The sequence below is a fragment of the Hemiscyllium ocellatum genome, chromosome 36 (genome assembly GCF_020745735.1).
Source record: "Hemiscyllium ocellatum isolate sHemOce1 chromosome 36, sHemOce1.pat.X.cur, whole genome shotgun sequence".
NCBI classification, from domain to species: domain Eukaryota; kingdom Metazoa; phylum Chordata; class Chondrichthyes; order Orectolobiformes; family Hemiscylliidae; genus Hemiscyllium; species Hemiscyllium ocellatum.
In genome coordinates, this window is record NC_083436.1 from 39,926,607 (window position 1) to 39,938,971 (window position 12,365).

Here is a 12,365-nt window from a genome sequence, read left to right on the forward strand (position 1 = left end):
ACGTTGGTTTTGCTCATGAGCAAAACCAACGTAGTGTAAAAAATCCCATGCAAAGACTGCACAAAACACTACATAGGACGAGCAGGAAGACAGCCTAACAACCTGCATCCACGAACACCAACTAGCCATGAAACGACACGACCAGCTATCCTTAGTAGCCACACACACAGACGACAAACAACATGAATGGGACAACACTACTATTATAGGGCAAGCCAAACAGAGAACAGCCAGGGAATTCCTAGAGGCATAGAATCAGTGAATGAGTGCAATCAACAAACACATCGACCTGGACCCAATATACCGGCCACTGCAGTGGACAGCAACTGACAACCGGAAGCGGCAGAGACAAGCCACTATAAATGCTGAAGGAAACATGACAGAAGCGATTCACAGGAGGCTCCCAAGCACTGAGGATGTCACCTGGACAGGGGACGAAACGTTTGCAACAAAAACTCTCAGCTCGGCAAGCAGAACCACAACAACAAGCACCCGAGCTACAAATCTTCTCCCAAACTTTGAGTCAACCTGGGTTTTTGGTGCTGTGAGGCAGCAGTGCTCGCTACTGTGCTGCCAAGGTAATAGTCCAGGTACTTAGTGGTTTAAGAGTTTGTATCATTGCCATTCCTGAAATATTGTCAATACTTTTCATTTAATAATAATTAGTTATTCCTGATTTACAGCTTGACTTTTACTGCCTCAGTCAGAGTTATCTGCTCGCTGCTTCAAGCAGTGTCCCTGTAATTTCCTACAAAGCAGATGTATGGTGTGTCTCCTGTTGGGGAGCAATCCTTCTCACATCTCATCACCTCCTTTCACAGGGCTGCAGAGTTTGGCTTTACAAGTCAGAATCCTTGTTTCTCCCTCCAGATTATAACTTTCCTGAAGTTGTTTTTCCACCTGTTGTGATGTCATACGATTAAATTCCCTCTGAGCTTTGGTTGGCTTTTTGTAGTGTGGGGTGAGGGATCTGCAGCCAATCTCATTCATGACATTTAAAAATACAATCTAGCAATTACAATGTACATTTCTTTGGTTCATTAGGCATAGTGATATTTGTCTAGATGTTTCACTGCAATAATATCAAGCTAATTATTGCTGATATTTTGGCAGTGGTTTGATTAGGAATTTACAATTGTATTAACCTGACTCAAAGTGCATGTTTCTAGTAAGAATAATATGGTCATTATGGTACGGGATTTTAACTTTCCAAACGTAAACTGGGACTGCCATAGTGTTAAGGGTTTAGATGGAGAGGAATTTAAGTGTGTACAAGAAAATTTCTGATTCAGTATGTGAATGTACCTACGAGAGAAGGTGCAAAATTTGACCTGCTCTTGGGAAATAAGGCAGGGCAGGTGACTGAGGTGTCATTGGGAGAGCACTTTGGGGTTAGCAACCATAATTCTATTTGACTTAAAATAGTGATGGAAAAAGATATACCAGATCTAAAAGTTGAAGTTCTAAATTGGAGGAAGACCAATTTTGACGGTATTAGGCAAGAACGTTCAAAAGCTGATAGGGGGCATATGTTCGCAGGTAAAGGTACGGCTGGAAAATGGAAAGCCTTCAAAAATGAGATAACGAGAATCCAGAGAAAGTATATTCCTGTTTGGGTGAAAGGAAAAGCTGGTCGGTATAGGGAATGCTGGATGAATAAAGAAATTGAGGGTTTGATTAAGAAAATGAAGGAAGCATATGTATGGTATAGACAGGATAGATTGAGTGAATCCTGAGAAAAGTAGAAAGTCAGTAGGAGTATACTTAAGAGGGAAATCAGGAGGGCAAAAAGAGGACATGAGATGGCTTTGACAAACAGAATTAAGGAGAATCCAAAGGGTTTTTACAAATACGTTAAGGACAAAAGGGTAACTAGAGAGAAAATAGGGCCCCTCAAAGATCAGTAAGGCAGCCTTTGTGTGGAGCTGCAGAAAATGGGGCAGATACTAAACGAGTATTTTGCATCAGTATTTACTGTGGAAAATGATATGGAAGATATAGACTGTAGGGAAATAGATGGTGACACCTTGCAAAATGTTCATATTACAGAGGAGGAAGTGCTGGATGTCTTGAAATGCATAAAAGTGGATACATCCTCAGGACCTGATCAGGTCTCCCCTAGAACTCTGTGTGAAGCTAGAGAAGTGATTGCTAGGCCTCTTGCTGAGATATTTGTATCATTGATAGTCACAGGTGAGGTGCCAGAAGACTCTAGGTTGACATGCGTGATGCCACTGTTTAAGAAGGATGGTAAGGACAAGCCAGGGAACTATAGACCAGTGAGCCTGACATCTGTGGTGTGCAAGTTGTTAGAAGGAATCTTGAGAGATGGGATGGACATGTATTTGGAAAGGCAAGGACTGATTAGAGATAGTCAACATGGCTTTGTGCGTGGGAAATCATGTCTCACAAACTTAATTGAGTTTTTTGAAGTAGTAATAATGAAGATTGATGAGAGCAAAACGGTAGCTGTGATCTATGCGGACTTCAGTAAGGTGTTCAACAAGGTTCCCCATGTGAGACTGGTTAGTAAGGTTAGATATTTTGGAATACAGGGAAAACTAGCCATTTGGATACAGAACTGGCTCAAAGGTAAAAGGTGGTGGTGGAGGGTAGTTTTTCAGACTGGAGGCCTGTGACGGGTGGAGTGCCACAAGGATTGATGCTGGATCCTCTACTTTTTGTCATTTACATGAATGGTTTGGATGTGAGCATAAGATGTACAGTTAGTAAGTTTGCAGATGACACCAAAATTGGAGGTGTAGTGGGCAGCAAAGAGGGTTACCTCAGATTGCAACAGGACCTTGATCAGATGGACCAATGGGCAGAGAAGTGGCAGATGGAGTTTAATTCAGATAAATGCGAAGTGGTGCATTTTGGGAAAGCAAGTCTTAGCAGGACTTATACACTTAATAGTAAAGTCCTCGGGAGTGTTGCTGAAGAAAGAGACCTTGGAGTGCAGGTTCATAGCTCCTTGAAAGTGGAGTCTCGGGTGGATTGGATGGTGAAGAAGGCGTTTGGTATGCTTTCCTTTATTGGTCAGAGTATTGAGTACAGGTGTTGGGAGGTCATGTTGCGGCTGTACAGGGCATTGGTTATGCCACTGTTGGAATATTGCGTGCATTTCTGGTCTCCTTTCTATTGGAAGGATGTTGTGAAACTTGAAAGGGTTCAGAAAGAATTTACAAGGATGTTGCCAGGGTTGGAGGATTTGAGCTATAGGGAGAGGCTGAACAGGCTGGGGCTGTTTTCCCTGGAGCGACAGAGGCTGAGGGGTGACCTAATAGAGGTTTACAAAATTTTGAAGGGCGTGGATAGGGTAAATAGACAAAGTCTTTTCCCTGGGTTTGGGGAATCCAGAACTAGAAGGCATAGGTTTAGGGTGAGAGGGGAAAGATATAAAAGAGACTGAAGGGGCAACCTTTTCATGCAGAGGGTGGTACGTGTATGGAAGGAGCTGCCAGAGGGTGTGGTGAAGGCTGGTACAATTACAGCATTTAAGAGGCATTTGGAAGGGTATATGAATAGGAAAGATTTGGAGGGATATGGGCCGGGTGCTGGCAGGTGGGACTAGATTGGGTTTGGGATATCTTGTCAGCATGAACGGGTTGGACTGAAGGGTCTGTTTCCCTGCTGTACATCTCTGTGACTCTATGACTCTAGTCCTGTTTTGATTTGCATTTACTTGCTTTGTTGACATTGAACAAAACTCTTTTGTACTGTGCAGTCCTTTTGTGTTGCTAAGCTCCAACATCAGTTACCTCTGAGATGCCCACAGCTGTCTGCATCTAAAAGTTTCATTTTACTGATGATGAAGCAATATTTCCTCTAATTAACCTTTTCAACTGCACAGATCTCCAGAGGTTAGTGTGTGGCAGCAGCTTCTAAAACTGGAAGGTAATGCTGGGAACACAAATCTGCGTGTGGCAGAATCTCCGAGTGGTAGCCAAGTTTGGAGGGAATGTTGCTTCTAAGTGTTTTGGAACTTCTCAACAGCTAACTCAGGACTTCCTGTCAGCCATGACTCCTTCGGTTCTGCTAACAAAACACTTGTCAGCCTCTTTTCCGTGTACTTCCTTCTGGCTTCTCTGTTTGATGGTTGTATTGGTCGCATTTCTGTGGGCGGCGCAGTGGTTAGCACTGCTGCCTCACAGCGCCAGAGACCCGGGTTCAATTCCCGCCTCAGATGACTGACTGTGTGGAGTTTGCACGTTCTCCCTGTGTCTGCGTGGGTTTCCTCCGGGTGCTCCGGTTTCCTCCCACAGTCCAAAGATGTGTGGGTCGGGTGAATTGGCCATGCTGAATTGCCCGTAGTGTTAGGTAAGGGGCAAATGTAGGGGTATGGGTGGGTTGCGCTTCGGCGGGTCAGTGTGGACTTGTTGGGCCGAAGGGCCTGTTTCCACACTGTAAATAATCTAATCTAATCTCCAAAACTTCACCATTAACTCCCCAGGAGGTTTGCTAGTTATTAGCTGAAATAAAGTGACATTTTGTAACTGCTGTTTTGTATATCAAAAATACTTTGATGCGGATGTGAGTTTGCTTGCTGAGCTGGAAGGTTGATTTTCAGAGGATGCGTGACCATACTAGGTAACATAACCAGTGAGCCTCCAGTGAAGTACGGGTATTAGTATCCGCTTTCTATTTCTATCATCACTCAGTGAACAAACTTACATCCAGAACCTCAACCTGAGCTACAAACCTTCTCACAACTCTACTTTCTGTTGTGTTGTTAATTGAAAAAATGAAAGCCATTTCTTCACCTACTTTAGATTCCAAGTTATTAAATTATATATGTGTAACAGAGCTCCAGCAAGCATCTCAGATTAGGTCTGTATTCTTGATGATAAGTTTGGGAAAGTTAATGAATAAAACAATTATCCATTTTAAAAGCCTGTGGTAAATATGATATAGAATTCTGGAGATACACAGCATGGAACCAGACCCTTCGGTCCAACTTGACCATGATGACCAGATATCCTAACTTAATCTAGTCCCATTTGTCAGCACTTGGCCCATATCCCTCTAAACCCTTTCTATTTATATACCCATCCACATGCCTTTGCAAATATTGTAGCTGCACCAGCCTCCACCATTTGCTCCAGCAGCTTATTCCAGACATGCATCACCCTCTATATGAAAAGGCTGCCCTTTGGGTCCCTTTTAAATCTTTTCCCCCTCACCTTAAACCTATGCCCTCTAGTTTTTGACTCCTTACTCTGGGGAAAATACCTTGTTTATTTACCCTTTCCATGCCCCTCAATATTTTATAAACATTTGTAAGGTCACTCCTCAGCCTCCGACATCCCAGGGAAACTAGTCCCAGCCTATTCAGCCTTTCCCTTTCAGTCAAACCCTTCAGTCCTGGCAGCATCCTTGTAATTCATTTCTGAATCCTTTCAAGTTTCATGACCTCTTTCCTGTAACAGGGAGACCAGAATAGAATGCAGTATTCCAAAAGTTGCCTTGTCTATGTCTTGTACAGCCAGAACAGAATATCCAATTCCTATACTCAATACACTGACCAATAAAGGCAAGCATGTGAAAGGCCTTCATCACTATCATGTCTGTCTGCGACTTCACATTCAAACTTGTACCCCAAGGTCTCGTTGTTCGGCAACACTCACCAGGAACTTACCGTTAAGTGAATAGGTCCTGCCCTGATTTGCCTTGCTGAAATGCAGTAACTCACGTTTATCTAGATTAAACTTTGTCTGCCACTAGCCCCATTGGCCCATCTGATCAAGGTCCTGCTGAACTCTTGAGTTAACCTTCGTTGCTGTCCACTAAGCCACCAATTTTAGTGTCAGCCGGTGTCCATCCGATATTCACATAAATGACAAAACACCAATAGATCCAATATCAGTCCTTGAGACATACAGCTCGTCACAGTCATCCAGTCCGAAAAGCAACCATTGACCACCACTCTTTGTATCCTACCTTCAAGTCAATTTTGTAATCAAATGGCTAGCTGTCCTGGTATTCCATGTGATCTAACCTTACTAACTAGTGTACCATGCGGAACATGATTGAATACCTTGAAATACAGATAGACAATGTTCACTGCTCTGTCATCTTCAGTCATCTTTGTCACTTCTTCAAAAAGCTCAGTCAGGTTAGTGAGACACTATTTCCCATGCACCAAATCACATTGACTATCCCTAATCGGTCCTTGCATTTCCAAATATATGTAAATGCTGTTCATTGGAGTCCCCTTCAACAACTTACCCATCACTGATGCCAGGCTCACCAGTCTAAAGTCCCTTGACTTTTCTTTACCACTTTTCTTAAATAATGGTACCATGTTACCTGAACAGCAGTCTTCCGGCACCCCACCTGTGGCTCTCAGTGATACTGATGTCTTGGCAACAGGCTCTGCAATCACTTTTCTAGCTTCCCACAAAGTTCTGGCCTGGGATTTTATCTACTTTTATACCTTTAAGATGTCCAACACCACCCCAGGTAATATGGACACTTTTCAAGACATCACTATTTTTCTCCAGCCTCCATATCCTTTTGCACAGTAAACAGTGACACGAAATACTCATTTAGTATCTTGCCCACCTCCTGCAGTCCACACGGGCGGCCTTTTTGGTCCTTGAGGGGCCCTGTTAGCTCCCTTGTCACTCTTTTGTCCTTAATGTATTTGTGGAGTCTCTTGGTTCTATCTCATGTCCCCTCTTTATTTTTTGCTGTCCGAATTTCCCTTTTAAGTATACTCTTACTGCCCTTGTACTCTTCTAGGGATTCACTTGATATGTTTGTGCCTGATATATGCTTCCTTCTGTTTCTTGACCGGAGCGCCAATTTCTCCAGTCATCCAGCATCCCCTATACCTTCCAGCCTTTCCCTTCACACTAATAGGAATGTACTGTCTCTGGACTCTCGTTATCTCATTTTTGAAGGTCTCCCACTGTCCCTTTACCTACAAATAGCTGCCTCAAATTACTTTGTGTAATAATATCAAATTGGCCCTCCTTCCATTTAGATCAGGCCTATCCTTTTCCATAACTATTTCAGGACTAATAGAATGATAATCACTGGCCCCACTGACATCTCAGTCACTTGCCCTGCCTTATTTCCCAAGAGGAGGTCAGGGTTGATCCTTTTCTAATAGGTACGTCCACATACTGAATAAAGATTTTTCTTGGTTCATATTTAACGCATTCCTCTTCATCGAAGCCACTAACAATATGGCAACCCCAGTCTACATTTGGAAAGTTAAAATTCTCTACCAATATGACCTTGTTAATTTGAGATAACTGAGATCACCTAAGAAATTTGCTTCTCAACTTCCTGCTGACTATTGGCGTGGCTATAGTACAATCCCAATACAGTGATCATCCCTTTCATATTTCTCAGTTCCACCCAAATAACTTCACTGGATGTACTCGCCAGAATATCCATCCTGGGTACAACTGTTATCCCTAGCCAAAAATGCCACTCCCCCTCATCTCTTGCACCTTTTCTATCCTTCCTGTCGCATCTATACCCTGGAATGGTTGGCTGCCAGTCCTGGCCATTCCACTTTACTTTCCATAACTGTTACTGAGGAAAATAAGCCATCTTTTTTTCTTGTGTTATGTTACTTGCTTACTCCTGATTTTACAGAATAGTCATGAATCAAATAAATGTTAATTAAAGGAATTTGAAATAGTAAACTCAGTTTTTTGGGTGGTTGATAAATTTTCCACAGAACTTGAATGTAACTGGCTTAAGAGCTGTTTGGCAAAATTTTTCTTGTTTTTTTTCTGTATATTTTTGATTTTTGTTATTTTTCCCAAATAAGGTTCCCATCAGTGTCACGTTTATTTTCTAAACAAAATCACTAAATCATTCAAGGCCTATTTCTCATTTGATATGGTGAAGTGAAGGTGACTGTCCTTGACTCCAAGATTGCATTTGACTGAGACATTGAGTAGCCCTATTAAACTTGAAATCAATAAGAATTGATTAGAAAGCTTTCGAATTGCAAAATCCTACCGAACACACAAAAATAGTTGTATTGTAGTTGTTGGCAGCCAATCAGCTCCTGGGTGTCACTGCAGAAGTTCCTCTGAGTTGTGCCCCAGGTCTAGGTATCTTTAGTTGTTTCAGTCAGGTAAAAATAAGCATATTTGCTGATGGTTATTGTGTTCATTCCAACTCATAACTTCTCAGATGCTGAAACAGACCATGCTTGCATCCGTGGTCCACCTTTGGACAACATTCATGCTTGTATTGATAAGTGGTGAAGAGCATATGCATCAATGTAGTGCCAGGCAAGAGGGAGTCAATTATTCATTCTCCTTTTGGTGTCCAACAGTGTTGACCTTGTTGAACCCCTCCATCAATATCCTAGCAGTTTCTGGTCAGAGGCAACTAACTACAGGTTTTACCTAACTGATCAGTTCACAGTAACCCTATGGTGAAAATTTGTGTTCAGAAACTCCTCTTTTGGCAATGTCGAGATGGTAAAATTCAGTACACATAACCTATTTAACTAATATTTGTCTATTAATATAGCTCTGCCAAACAATTTTACTTCATGGTGCTGCTTTGCTTGTAGTGTTCTTTCAGCCTCCTGTTTGTCTACTCTAAAACAATTTAGTTTGCCTTGCTTCAAGCCCATATCTCTGATTTTCATTGCTAATGTTATTAAAACATAAGCCTTGTGACTTAAATATACTTTAGAAACCAGATTTTTAAGAGTGAAAAGCTTTCGTATAAATATTGTCTGATGATGATCCAAGATGCTGTTTTTGGAAAGTGTGGATACGTAACCACGAGCTAACACAGTTTCAGGAATTCTTTTGAAGTAGTTTATGAATTGATTTTGTACTCTTTCCCCTTTCCAACCTGAGTTAAGAGAATAACCTCTTGAATTAGCTTTTTTTCCTCATGGTAAGATATATGTGCACCTCCAGCTTGCACCTTCTACATATTTACACCCATTAATCTTAATTTGTATGATAACTTCTTCAGGGTTGACCTACAGACAGAAATGAGGGTGATCTTTTGCTCTTGAAGTAATATGCTTTCTTTGTACAGGGTGCTCAACAAGTGAGTATTCATGCTATGGGAGCAGCATGTTTGTCAGCCAAATGAAAAGTAATATGGCTTATGAAGAATAAGCAGTTAGATTTGTTACTAGAATGTCTCATACTGTACCTCCAGCATTTTCAATATGGTGCGAGATAAGTTTAATTTTGATGCCAAACTATCCATGAGATTTTTTCTGTTGCTTATTGCAACACAAGATTTCAGCTATAAAACTCCTAGAAGTAGCAAATGTTCCATAAGGGGCTAAGTTGGTTGTTTTCATTCAAATACCTTATAGCTCCTAAGAGATACTCTGATAACATGCAACACATCAAAATATTTCTACTTGTAGTTTTCTGATTTGGTGAGGAAGGAGCAACCTAATTGGGATTGCATTTGGCACATTTTAAATGTGTACCACTGTTTGGTAGTTAGCTTGAACTAACTCCTTGCTGAATGATCCACACAACTTAATGTGATTTGAGTGCTTTGTGATTTACTACGTATATTTAACATTTTTACTTTTTTTCAAAACAATGATTTTTTTTCCTATCTGTTTGCCAGTTCTTATAATGGATTGGTGATAAAATGTTAAATATTGGCTATTTTGAGAATACCTTGTGATGTAACAACTGGATATGTGCATGTATTTTTGTAGTTGCTGCTAAAAACCAGAGACCAAATCCCAACTGATTTGCATCCAAATAATTTTTAAAAATTTTTTTTTACTGCACCTAAACTTGTATAAGCTTTCATGATATTTGAAGTACACAATGGATAAAATTGTGATTTAATGTACAACCCATTTTTTGTTGCATTAATGTAATGTGTATTCATATCTAGCCTCTGTTATTTGTGATTATCTTTTCATTCAGAAATGACGCTGTTGACTTTTCATCTGGTGAGGATGAACAGCTTTCCCTTAAAGAAAATGGGTCTTTTATGGACAGCAGTGGCTCGTCTCATTCTGTTAATTTGGAGGATTCTACTGCTTCCAAAGTACAAAAACTGACAGAAATATTTCCAAATAGAACAGATGCTGAACTATTGCAGGTAAGTAGATTATGGGATGAGATACAGTCTTACTAAATTAGAAACTTGTACATTGAGGTATTTGTCTCTGAGTCATATATTTTCTTGACCATAGCCATGTTTTTGATCTTTGGTTTAGAATAATGTTAAGCAAAATGACTTTGTGGGCGTTTTGGCCTTCTGTATCTTGACCAAGAAAGGCAGAAAATTTACAAATCAGACAATCCCATCTTGTATTTTATATTCAATGAACATTCTTTTTAAACAGAGTAATAAAAAAATGGTCCAGCATGCTTGTGAGAAAACCCACTGATTTGACCCAGTGTGAACTTTGAGAGAGCTACTGCTGTGCTTGCACTGCCTGTACAGTGTGAGTTGCTATTGCAGCACAGAAATAATGGAATGTTATTTATTTTCAGAGGCTTAATACTTGTGTGTCTATTTAATGAAATCTGTGAGCTCAGCCCATTTTCAGGTTCAGTAATGCAGTATAACCTTAACATCTGACCAGTGCCATCATTTCCTTTCTTGCATTTTGACTGATGGGTCACTACTGTAAAATAAACAAAGGGGTGAACATTACAAGTATTGATCAATAGTAAGTAAACCTCTATTGTCAATAATGTGGGGGAAAATGACTGTAGAGATTGGCATCATTGTATGACACCACATTCTTATGCAAACTAACTTTGGTCAACTACTTTGGCTCTTATTTACTCATCCACAAAAATGTGGGCATGTTAACAAGTTTGAGATTAACCTATTTTAATAATGGCATAGATAACAATTTGTCGGAAGGAATAGATAGAAGGTAGGTGCAGTTCAATGTGGAGAAATGTGCAGTACTGCATTTAGACAGGCGAATTGGGACAGAAACTACATTAGAATGTTAGCAGAAATCAGGGTAAACTTGAGTTATGGAAGAAAATATGCTCACAATTGTAGCCAGCTACCATTGTTAATATATCTTGATACAAATTAGGAATTGTATATCGTGGGCTTGTGAAGACGAGCGCTCTTTCATTTTCTGTCACGTTAAATTTCACAAAAATGATGGAGGTTGTTCTAGTTGGGTAACAAGTGGCACATAATTTAGTAGGTTAATTTATGAACATTGTACTGTCTAACCAAAAAAAAACAGCTGACAGTAATGTTAAGTTTTCAGTCTTTCTGTGGTCAGTATAACATAAGCCAAGTAAAATAATAATTTTATTTTCCCTATTTTCTAGCTAACTGACTCCTATCATCACTCATGACTCACTTTAAGCTTCTAAATAGTAAAAATGTCGTAAAAGACCTTTTGGGAATTCCAAAAGAAAGAAGCATTAAACAATTAATTAGAGCTGCCTTTAACAATGAATAAGATGTGTACCGGTCATGGTGAAGGTAGAAGTAATTTGGAGTCTTGAAGGGCTTAAAATTTCTAAGCCGTGGTATTGGACAGAACATAGAACAGTTCAGGCCCTTCAGCTCTTGATGTTGTGTCAACCTCTTATCCTACTCTCGGATCAAACTAATCTACATACCCTTCATTTTACTATCATGCATATAACCTATCAAAGACTTATTTAAATGTACCTAATGTATCTGACTCTACTACCACTGCTGGCAGTGCTTTCCGTGTACCCACCACACTCTATAAAGAACCTACCACTGACATCTTCCTTAAACCTTCCTCCAGTCACCTTAAAATTATGTCCCCTCGTGATAGCCATTTCCGTCCTGGGGAAAAAAATCTCTTGCTACCCACGCCCTTCATCATCATGTACACCTCTGTCATGTCACCTCTCATGTTTCTTTGCTCCATTGAGAAAATCCTTAGCTCCCTCAACCTTTCTTCATAAGACTTGCCCTCCAGTCCAGGCTGCATTCTGGTAAATCTCCTCTGCGCCCTCTCTAAAGCTTCCACATCCTTCCTGTAATGAGGTAACCAGAACTGAACACAATATTCCAAGTGTGGTCTAACCAGGGCTGCATAACCTTGCAGCTCTTAAACTCATCCCCCCTGCTAATGAAAGCCAACACATCATCTGCTGCCTTAACAACTCTATCAACTTGGGTGGCAACTTTGAGGGATTTATGAAAGTGGACCCCAAGATCCTTCTGTTATGGCACACTGCATTTAACCATGTAATTTGCATTCAAATTCCAAATTGAATCACTTCACACTTCTCCAGGTTGGCCTCGATCTGCCACTTCAGTCCAGCTATTCATCCTTTCGATGTCCAGTTGCAACTTACAACAGCTCTCTACACTATCCGCAATTCCACCAACCTTCATGTCATCTGTAAAGTCACTACCACCTTCCTCAT

General features: G+C 40.5%; 1 protein-coding gene across 3 annotated transcripts in view; it reads left to right on the plus strand.

The window, feature by feature from the left end:
* The window catches only part of LOC132833332 (SWI/SNF-related matrix-associated actin-dependent regulator of chromatin subfamily A containing DEAD/H box 1-like), a 120,394-nt gene that overhangs the window by 22,945 nt on the left and 85,084 nt on the right, over positions 1-12,365 (plus strand). For all 3 annotated transcript variants that reach the window (XM_060851509.1, XM_060851511.1, XM_060851510.1), the window contains exon 3: positions 9,897-10,074. In XM_060851509.1, the coding sequence (XP_060707492.1) occupies positions 9,897-10,074 (178 nt within the window). The remainder of the gene's footprint in view (positions 1-9,896; positions 10,075-12,365) is intronic.